The sequence below is a fragment of the Aspergillus lentulus genome, assembly GCF_001445615.1.
Source record: "Aspergillus lentulus DNA, contig: Alt09, strain: IFM 54703, whole genome shotgun sequence".
Lineage (NCBI taxonomy): Eukaryota > Fungi > Ascomycota > Eurotiomycetes > Eurotiales > Aspergillaceae > Aspergillus > Aspergillus lentulus.
This window is the reverse complement of record NW_028322117.1, coordinates 1,687,239-1,698,207: the sequence shown is the minus strand read 5'-3', so window position 1 is coordinate 1,698,207 and position 10,969 is coordinate 1,687,239. Positions and strand designations below refer to the sequence as shown.

General features: G+C 49.7%; 2 protein-coding genes across 2 annotated transcripts; both read left to right on the top strand.

Moving 5' to 3' along the window:
* Window positions 1-4,818: 4,818 nt before the first annotated feature.
* On the top strand, window positions 4,819-6,811 carry sebA (putative C2H2 transcription factor (Seb1); the record flags this gene model as incomplete). Its single annotated transcript, XM_033563674.2, has 2 exons — window positions 4,819-5,395; window positions 5,544-6,811. 2 exons carry the CDS (start codon window positions 4,819-4,821, stop codon window positions 6,809-6,811), a joined length of 1,845 nt encoding a protein of 614 aa, XP_033419565.2.
* A 1,115-nt stretch (window positions 6,812-7,926) lies between these two features.
* ALT_5382 (diphthine--ammonia ligase family protein) lies at window positions 7,927-10,314 on the top strand (the record flags this gene model as incomplete). Its single annotated transcript, XM_033563673.2, has 1 exon — window positions 7,927-10,314. The coding sequence occupies one exon, from the start codon at window positions 7,927-7,929 to the stop codon at window positions 10,312-10,314; it is 2,388 nt and encodes a 795-aa protein (XP_033419564.2).
* Window positions 10,315-10,969: the final 655 nt, after the last annotated feature.

Below are 10,969 nucleotides of genomic sequence, written 5' to 3'. Positions count from 1 at the left end.
CACTTTCATTTGTGTTACACAGATATGTCAAGTGCTCTTGGAGAAGAGGCATGTGGGATTTCCCTACGGAGTAATAGTCTGCACTCCATGATATAGCGTTTTGGGGATTGTCAGACATCACCGGACAGACTCGTGAAGGCATCGGAGTCTTATGTCTATAGTGCACTGTCTCGGGTGGCAAATGATGGGTTTGCGATTTGTTGGCTTTGCATTCCTCACTGGATCCAAAACGTATGTCAGTTTCGGCATGAAGATATGACAGCTCTTCTGGAGTCCCTTGCTTGGTGGTTCTGTCCTGTCACTTTGCTATGCACTGTAAATCATTTCATCATCCGAGTCCCTAAACAGTAATCCTCCGCCCATCATGTTTCAGTTGCGTTAATCATGAGTCCATCACAGCTTTCTAAGGTGGAGGCGGTGAATGCGGATCTCGATGTATCAACTTTCAGATTCCACATTCAATACGGGTGGCTAGATAGTGGCTGTATTTGATAAGGAAGCAAACATCAAGCGTTTCTGCGGCAGTGTCGCGGTATCGAAAGCAGTTTCCTTAGATAGGCGGGGTCAATCATGAGAAGGATTTGGAATAATGAGGCAGCCAAGCAGATATCATTGATTTGACAGTCACATTTTAATCTACATCTAGGGAGGTACATAAAGACGAAGAATTTGAGTGGATGAGTACTTACGGTACATACCTTAGTCACCCATGTATAGATATCACAGAACAAAGCAAGAGCTTGCATCTGCTCAAGCAAGGGTTGACGTATGTATGTTTTTCTTTCCAAGGCCTCTCCGCATTTGTTCCTGCAGTAGCCCGACCAAACTTGATCCATCTACCGTTGAACAGGTCGAATCCCAAACTTAGGCAAACAGTGCCTGAGGCCCAAGGACTCCACTTCCGAGGCAGCTCTTTGTTCACATGATGTGCAACAGTGTCTAAGGTACCACCTTACAATTACAACCATCGTGTCTAAATGCCTATCAACACCTCTCAATTTTCAGACCCCAAAAGAAAGTTTTTGTCCGGCCTTCTAGTTCTCTCTTTCCCCAGAAAATCAATCTCGAGGGTGGTCGACAACCGACAATTCTTACCATACGGAGAAAAAGTAGCGCAGTAGGTTCACTACTTTGGCGGACTATTCCTTGGCTAGCATATAATAAGATGCACGCCAGTGCCTATCTAACATGTTCTCCATCGAATAAAAGTAACTATTGACAGTGGTGTTTCAAGATGAGCTCAGTAGTATTCCTTCCTAAGGAATTCGGGATTTGATTGCGGCATATGAAATATGGATTGCATATTGATGTAGTTTGAATGCATGTACACACTATCATACATGCCTCCTGCCTCTCTTAGAGTTAGAGCAAATATAATGATATGAATGTCGCTCTGGAAGAAGGTCCCATCACTTCCGCGGCAGTGGACCCTGTTCGCTACTGTTTCACCACTGCTCTAAGTGATCAATCTTGCCTCTTAAGGTAGAGTACATTTGAAATTACTGACGTAAATTGGGTTCCTGTCATTCGAGAAACACACTATGCGCAGTTGTTGGTTCCCGAAACCCAAGGAAAGTCCTGAGCGACGTGGTCACAGTTTGCACCAATCAGAGCAGAGCTCTGAAATTTAGATAGGCAGATTGCTGTTGCACGGGGAATTGATGCTGATTAGCGACTGGCTTGACGATGACTTTGCCCTTATGTAACAGCGTCAAACTACCCACTTGCTGATCCCGTTGGAAGTTTGCAATGCTGATCTACTGTTCTCTGAACACTATCAACTTACCATTTTTCATCATTTGAACTGCTTGTGGATTGTTTTGTCTCTTTGATTGGAATGACGGAGTTCCCCAAATGGCGGACGGGATATGCCAGCGGGGCCGTCTAGCTTAGCCGGGCGAGTCAATTCTTCCCATCACGGGCAGAGGCTATTGGCTTTCAATGCAGCTCGAGCGCACTTAGTCCCTCCAACTTCTGGTTGAATCGAAGTGGAAAAGAAACCATACCATCTCCTGATAGGTTGACCGGCTCAAATCTGTGGGATGGACCACCCTGAACAATTTAGGTAAAGCCTTGGTTATCACTACTACTATCTTTCTATCTAGCATTCTAGCTAACCAGTATCAGCGCGGCGTCAAGAAGAGTTACTGCCACTGCGCCAATCTGCCACATCACCTTTCAGTTCCTGCAAAGTTGCGCAAGAGGAAGAGCGCCCCCACTTAACCCATCCTCCCAGGATTTTCTGTGACTGGCTGGACCCCAAGCGCTCCCAGTCACCAAAACCATGGGAAATAGTCCACTGATAAGCTGAAGTTGATGCGTGCTTCGTTGGAACGAGGCTAAGGTTGGCAAATGGGGACCTTCAAAGTCAGTTCTTGCAGAAAAAACCCATACGAAGCTGGAAATGTTAATCCTCAGAGGTGGGCGTAGAAATGGTTGTATCGGCATGTGCGCGTCAGCTGGCTTGAAGGAGAACTGAATTATCGTTCTTTACTGGAGGCAACATTTTTGGGGGTGAGGGAGAGACAATAATCTGAGCATTTTTCAATTCCATCCGTAGTACTGCGTATCTCTCTACTGTCATTGAAGCTGAGGTCTCGGGGGACTGTGGCAATTCACAGTCCAATTTTTCTGATCACGCCAATCATTGATCTCCATCAGATACTCCTACATGAGACAAGACTATCACAGTGACAACGGCGTTCGTCAACATTTCAAGTCCCATAGGTTAGGTCCCTCCACTGCCCTCAGACAGTGCTGCGCCGCTGCGGTATTTGCCGACCACTAACTGTATTTATCGCCCCTTCTGTTGGGTGGTGTGTACGGTGAGACAAGGCGTCCATCTCTTGGTGGAAAGACAGCAAGCAAGAAGTCTCCGCATTTCCCTGTAGTATACACTCTCGTTTCCACCTCTCCCAAGTCCGCCTTCCAGTACCATGTATCTCCTGTAACAATCTAACTACGTACTAATATCGAAGCCAACTTTCCATTCGCAACGGGGCCTGGGACTGGCCCAAATCCAACTAATGTTTCCTACTCGTGCTCTTGAGCGCCACTCACTAAGACCTTTTTGGGTTCCCCGGCCGAAGTTGGTGGGGCAGATTGGTCTTTAGTACAGGTCTACAGACCGGGATCCGTCGCTGACTCTCCGACCAGTCTGTCTAGGGTAGTTGATCTTACCCATCAGTGTCCGAATTGAGGAAGAGCACAACATTTTGCATTGCAACTAAGTATTTGGGTCAGTTGGAGATGGCGAACTATCATTATCTTTTCTCCCGTCGTGATGGCGAGGATGAAAAGGCTCTTGCTAAAACCCTCAGACTATCTGCCTACCTACCTATATGGGAAGAACCAGTCCCACCTCCCACGGGTCTCCGCTTCTGAGGTTTTAATTGTAACTGGCTCGTAGACATTTTATCTGAAGAAAAAGTGAGTTTTGCATTTCTGACCTTTTGTAGGCCGCGACGTGCATAACTCCTGCCCCAGATTGTAGCGTTGCAACCGAAGGCGAGAAAAGTTTGGAAACCAGCACGGTACCCTCCTGACCTAATAATAATACTGGATCAGGTCAGGTACCCTTGTTAATGGTTCACGCATACTACATACTTCCTCCGTAGGAACAAAAATTAGAATCATTTAAAGAGTCTGGTTCATGTCCCGTTATGACACCATATCTCCTGGGAATTTTATTAGGAGTGGTGGAACTTGGAGTGGGAGGGTGGGATAAAAACACTGCTAATAATAATAATAATAATATCTAATAATGGTACAGCAATTTTAAAATTGCTTTTATTTTGTTTTAATATATTTTATGTTATTCTATTTTCTATGTAGCACTACTAATAAATTATTAAGATAGGATTATTTTCTGGCACCACCTCAGTACAAGCCACTACTCCCACATGTGCACCTCCAGACAGAAACTAAGTACTTTAATACTAGAACTAAAAGTACGACTAAGAAGCCACTACCAATTGCGCTACGAAGCTGTAGCACAGGCAGATCAGTCGCTCAGTTTATCCACTGCCCAGTGCCCACTCTGCTGCCCACCCCTTCTAGCCGTCGCTCCTCGTCCCATAGTTATCGGCCTGGCCTGTCTCTCGTTATTTCCCCGCGACTTTCAGTTTCCTCTCTGTACTGTACTCTAGCTTAGTCTCCATTGCATTGATCTTCTTCTTATTCTCTATGGATTTCTGAACTATTTTTTACTTTTTCCCTTTCTAGATTCTGTTCCCTTCGTGCCATTCCTTTTTATCTTTCTTTTACTACTTAACCTTTTGCCTTCTTTTTATTCCCTTTCCTATATCTCTCTTTCAGTTCCCGTGTCATTTATCTGTCTCCCGGTGCCTTGATCGAGAGCGTTCCAAATCATATAGATAGATCTTGTGGTTTGGCTCGTATCGAAAAGAGGTCCCTGTCTTTCCTTTAACAGACTTCAGACACTCGTCTACATTGGATATAACATCGGTATCCAAGGCTGGCAAGGAAGATCCAACTGTCGATCTCTCCAGTCCATTCCTTCATTCAAAAGAAGAGACACTCCCTCGATATACACTCATTCATCTCCAGTATTGTCGCCTAATATTCGTCACTCTTCGTCGAGCTGCGACATCGCCAACAAACGCACTGGAGAACACATACAGGTCAATTATACATATAGCATAATCAGCAAACAGGAAGGCAAGGATTAGAGCTTCATCTCCTCTGAGTCTTGGTCGACTCCATCATCTGTTCGTGGCTTTCCTGACTCACCACTGTTACCTGTCTGCGGTATAATAACTAACACCTGTTCGAAGTCAGACACAGTAACCCACAACAATGGACGCAACATACACCATGGCACAGACCCCAGTGCAGGGACAGCCATCATTTGCATACTACCCAATAGAGTCGCAATCGCGGCAGCAACATTTCACCAGTCACCCGTCCGAGATGCAGTACTATGGACAAGTGCCGCCTTACCCACAGCAACAGCACAGCATGCCAGAACAACAGCCCGTCTACGCTGCTCAACCTATGTTGAACATGCATCAGATGGCCACAACCAATGCCTTTCGAGGTGCCCTCAGCATGACTCCCATTGCCTCCCCACAGCCAACCCATCTCAAGCCTACCATCATCGTGCAGCAGGACTCCCCAGTTCTCATGCCTCTGGACACGAGATTCGTCAGTAATGACTTCTATGGGTTCCCCACGACCCCGCCTCTGTCCACATCTGGAAGCACCATCAGCAGCCCCCCGTCTAGCAACGGCTCTCTTCACACCCCCATCAACGATTGCTTCTTCTCATTTGAGAAGGTGGAGGGGGTGAAGGAGGGTTGCGAGAGCGATGTTCACTGTGAGCTACTGGCCAACACTGACTGGTCGCGGTCTGACTCGCCGCCTTTGACACCTGGTGAGTAAAAGATTTTCTGGTGTTGACTCTAGCGTTTTGTTCCCTTTGAAAAATTCGTACATTGAACGCATGTGTTGAAGATCACGTTGCGGGAACTGTCTTTGGGGAGAATCTAGGGCTAAGCAGGGGCTAACTTAACCCGTTCCAGTGTTTATCCAACCTGCATCCCTCACCGCCAGCCAGAGCTCAGATCTCCTATCGGCTCATGGGTCCTGCCCATCCCTTTCTCCATCACCCTCTCCGGACTCCTCAACTTTCATCTCTCATCCTCAGTCAATCCTCACAGTTGAGCCCTCTGGATCCGACTTCTGCGATCCTCGACAGCTTACAGTCGAATCCTCAGTCGGAGCACCTGCAGAGCTACCGCCATTGCCTACTCTTTCCTGCAATGAGGAGGAACCGAAGGTTGTTTCGGGCAGCGCAACTGTGACATTGCCAGTTCACGAGGGCTTGTCGCCTTCATTCTCCAGCTCCTCCGAGGATCCTCTCGGTTCATTGCCCACTTTCGACAGTTTCTCCGACCTTGATTCGGAGGACGAGTTTGCCAACAAGCTCGTCGACTTCCACCCTATTGGAAACACCTACTTTCTAGGAGATAAGCGGCAACGTCTGGGAACATACCTCCTCGATGAAGACGAGTTCTTGAGTGAACGCAGCTTGGAAGATTTGGACGACCACGAGGCCTTTGCCCAATCCGGTCTTCCTTCCGTGGAGTCCTCTGATCTTCTCGCAGCCGAGGGTGATGCTACACAGAACACTGAGGATATGAGCTCGAAGAAGAGAGTCACCTCTCGCAGGTCGCTTAAGAGGGCGAGCACGTCGGAGAGCAGCTCGGATAGCCTTGCCAAGAAGACTCAGGCTTCCGCCACCAGCCGGTCTGGTCACTCTGAGACCAATTCCACAGTCCAGCAGTCGACTGCTTCTTCTCGTCAGAACTCGACTGCCAATACATCCAGCTCCGAGTCCCCGGCTGCTCCTGTCTCTGTCAATCGTCGCGGTCGCAAGCAATCCTTGACCGACGACCCCTCGAAGACCTTTGTCTGCTCGCTCTGCTCTCGTCGTTTCCGCCGTCAGGAGCACCTGAAGCGTCATTACCGCTCGCTTCACACTCAGGACAAGCCGTTTGAGTGCCATGAGTGCGGCAAGAAGTTCTCTCGCAGCGACAACCTTGCTCAGCATGCCAGGACTCATGGCGGTGGTTCTATTGTGATGGGTGTTATCGACACAAACAGCTCGAACACCCAACCCGCGTTCGATGAGCCTGAGCCGCGGGCTCTGGGCCTCGCTCTGTACGAGGCCGCCAACGCCGCAACGAGCAAGTCGACGACGAGTGAGTCATCTGACGGAACTATTTCAGACACGTCGTCCGTCGGTGGGCGGCCTGCCAAGAAGCGCCGACGGGACGACCACGATTGAACTTCCGTTCGCGAGACTACTAGAAGCTCTATAATGACGCGATGAGACCAGGAGCTCTCCTAATACTTAATATACTTTCCTAATCATTCTTCCACATCAGGGCTGGGTGGATCTGGCTTGGTCATTTCCTTGGATTGGCGTCAGGACTGTTTGCATCGGTGGGTTATAAGAGGGGGAAGGATCCAGGCATACGAGCTCCTTGCTCTTACAAGGACGGGGGCTTTGGGCTGCCTGGACGGCAATCGAGCTTGGGCGCACTTGGGAGTCCAGGGTACTGGACCAAAATCAATAGAGCGCATGACGATACCTATCATTTTCTGGCGCGGACGGTTGACTTGGGCACTATTCGTTTTTCTCACCTTTCTCCTTCTCTGTCTTTTTATTGATTCTTCACTGCGAAGCATTGGAGGCGTACAGCCTTTCCAACTTTCGCTTGTTATCTTTCTCATATACTGTTCTCCCATCTTGCATTCTTTGTGACTTATTCGATGTAATATCTTTTCCCACATGCTTTCGTTTCTCCCCTTCATTACTGTGCTGGCCACATGTACCATCTAATCTGCCTTTAGCAGTCATTTCACATCACCCATCTCATACCCCTTGTTTGTATTATCTCCCTCGCTGTTACTGAACTTATTTATACCTCGCATTATTCCTCTGTGATCTAATAATATGTTGCGCATACCATTTGTAGTGGCAGACCTAGTGGTAATCTGAAGAATTGGTGAAAGAATTCGTTCCTGAAAATGAGACCTTACTCTAGCAAAGAGAAAAAATAAACATGATATTGCCAAGGTTGGCATTTATTATAAACTTCATGAACATTGTTGTGAAGGTGTCAATTATTGTATGGCCTGCACCTGAGATGGGGCATTCACATGTATACCTCGTAGATCCAGTTTTCAAAATTTTGCAAAATGCGGCACTTCCATTCGAGCGCTTTGCTTGGAAGTAGTCGGCGATTCTCATCACCACCTAACATTCCCCACACTGAATAACACATTTCAAATCAGAAGGAGCACGTCTGAAGAAGACGCAAAGACACGAAGGAGGGTGCTCTTCTGGATGCGCCCCTCACTGCGCTACAAAGCCACGCGGGACAACCTTCAGCGACAATGTCGCCACCAACACAGACTCCCGCAGCAACACCAGGGCTAAACGTGATTGCCTTGATATCAGGCGGGAAAGACTCGCTCTACTCCATCCTACACTGCATCAGAAACGGACACAAGGTCGTCGCTTTAGCGAACCTGTACCCGTCTACATCCAGACAGGCGGCCAGTACCGCCTCAAAGGATAATCATGAACATGAACATCCCAAGGAGAAAGATGAAGAAGGAGAAGAAGAAGAAGAAGACATCGACAGCTTCATGTACCAAACAATCGGGCACAGCGTGATCCCGCTCTATGAAGCCGCCCTGGGCATACCGCTCTACCGGGCCCCCATCACCGGCGACGCGGTTGACACCTCCCGTATCTACCGGCACAATGCCGCAGACCAAATGGCCGACGAGCCTGAGTCTTCAAACGAGGAAAACAAGCAGCGCCTCCGGGACGAGACTGAGTCGCTTGTCCCCCTCCTGAGACGGATAAAAGCGGCTCATGCTGAAGCGAACGCCGTCTCGGCCGGTGCCATCTTGTCCACGTACCAGCGGACCAGGATCGAGAACGTCGCGTCGAGACTGGGGCTCGTGCCGCTTGCTTGGCTGTGGCAGTATCCCGTCCTGCCTGCCCCTGCGGAGCGGAGCGCTCTCTCGGCGGTGTCGTCTCTGGTGGGTGATGCGGGGTTGCTGGAGGATATGGCTGCTTGTGGGTGCGAGGCGCGGATCATCAAGGTCGCTTCTGGGGGGTTGGATGAGGGGTTTCTGTGGGGGGATGTGTCGTCGGCGGACGGGGCGTTGCGGAGGCGTATTGTGAATGGGATGAAGCGGTTTGCTGCGCCGGAGGATCTGCGGGGTGCGGTGCTGGGCGAAGGAGGGGAGTATGAGAGTTTGGCGCTCGATGGGCCTGGGTTTCTTTGGAGATTGAGGATTGAAGTACGTGAGACGGAGGTGCGGACCGGTGAGGGTGGCGTTGGGTATGTGAGATTGAAAGGGGCTCGATGCGTGCCTAAGACGGCTGCGGAGAGAGATGCCATCCCGCCGCAGTCGGTGAGACGGCCGATGCTGCTGGATGAGGCGTTTGCCCGGGGGTTGGATGAGGTGCGGTCGGCTTCAGGAAGTTACGGAGGCGAAGCGCTGGCTGGATCGATCAGCGCTGGACGTATCGAGTGCGAGCCTCATCAATTGAGGAACGGCAAGATATGGCACATTTGCAACATTACAGCGCCTGAAGCAGGCACTGAGGCAGCTGAACAGATGAAAGGCATTGCCGGGAAGATCAGGGCGATCCTGCAGTCTTCCGCTGACGTACCTCGATCGACTGAGGATATTGTCTTCACTACAGTGCTGCTCCGCTCCATGGCCGATTTTGCATCGATGAACGACACTTACGTTTCGCTTTTTAAGAAACCTAACCCCCCGGCAAGGGCCACAGTGGCCTGCGGAGATGAGCTTCCGGAAGGCGTGAATGTCATGGTCTCATTCATAGTCGATTTGGGAGACAGAGATTCTCGGCAAGGTCTTCATGTTCAGTCTCGTTCGTACTGGGCACCGGCCAATATTGGGCCGTATTCGCAAGCCATGTCTATTCCTCTGCGAGGAGCCGAGCGTATAGTATACATTGCTGGGCAGATTCCTCTAGAGCCGGCCTCTATGCAAATAGTCTGTGACAGCGCACCTACGGAGGAACAGTCATGGCTTTCGGACTACTCTCTACGGGCGGTGCTGTCTCTTCAGCATATGTGGAGGATCGGTGCAGCCATGCAGGTCGACTGGTGGCTTGGAGCAGTTGCATTTATAACAGGTGCGGAAAACATCGCTGCTAAGGCTCGAGTAGCCTGGCACATCTGGGAGACCATGAACAGCCAACGCGACGATGAATCAGCCGACGAAGAAGAGTCTACGTTTGACGTGTGGGATATCAAATACGGCCGCAGGGCACAGGAGCAAACCACCAAGGCGACGGTCTCGGCCCCGATACCGAACTTCGAAATATCGCGATCGAGCGGAGTAATTCCCCCCTTCCTAGCCGTCCAGGTCGAAGAACTACCGCGCGCCAGTGATATTGAATGGCAAGGTCTGGGCTACCGCTGCGATGGACTGGAATTGAACGCAGAAGAAACGGATCAAGGACGCACCACCAAGACAGTCACAGAACAGAAAGCGGGCTACACCATTATTGAAATCGACATGGAGAAGTCAGAAAGCGATCTGAAGTCATCATTGCAGCAAATTCTAGCCGCCCACACGGTAACCCCAGCCTTAACGCACGCAGTGATCTATACCACAAAGGCGTTCCCCCTGGGAACCTGGCCAGGGGAAGTCGTGCCCTGCAAGTCAGTCTGGGGCCACAAGGGACGTAGGCTGGCAGCTAGTATTATTTTCCAGAGCCTTGAGCCATAAAGGCCTTGGTCTATTGATGAAGTATCAATCGAGGAAATGACGTCTCACAAAAACATGCATACAACCACACATGATGCCGTTGAGCGCCCTTGAAGGCTGATTGGGCATAATAATCCGAGATAAGCGTGATCAGACGTCAGTAGTAAGAAACGGTAATCTACGGCTGCGCCGCAATTTCGAATCTATCTTTGCATCCGTGCTTCCATTCGTTCTGTGTGGCCAAGAATGGTTGGGACAAACGCGTGGCGCACCAACAGCAGGCCTGTACCTAATCCAGCAGTTGACTGGATGTAACCGCTGACAGGGGTTTGGACTCAACAAGGTAGAAAATTTGATGACATGACTTTTAATATGGAATTAGCCACCGATCTCGAGGTACAATTTTCTTTCCTGCCTGCTGGTGCTAGGTTCTTTTCGAGTGGTGCTACTCCTGAGACTAGTACCGTAAGAACATCGTCGAAGTCAAAAAGCATGTGATAGGCGAATAAATAGCAGCTCTTCCGCCTTTTGCGTCCAACCTGATAACAAGCGACAACCCTCCGCCTCGTTCGCTTCAGTCGCTACGAGCCAATCTGTCTGTTCTGGCAATTGCGTGAGTGAAAATAAGCGACACTCTGCTTTGATCGAGATAGTGCTTTTGCTAATTTAATTTACG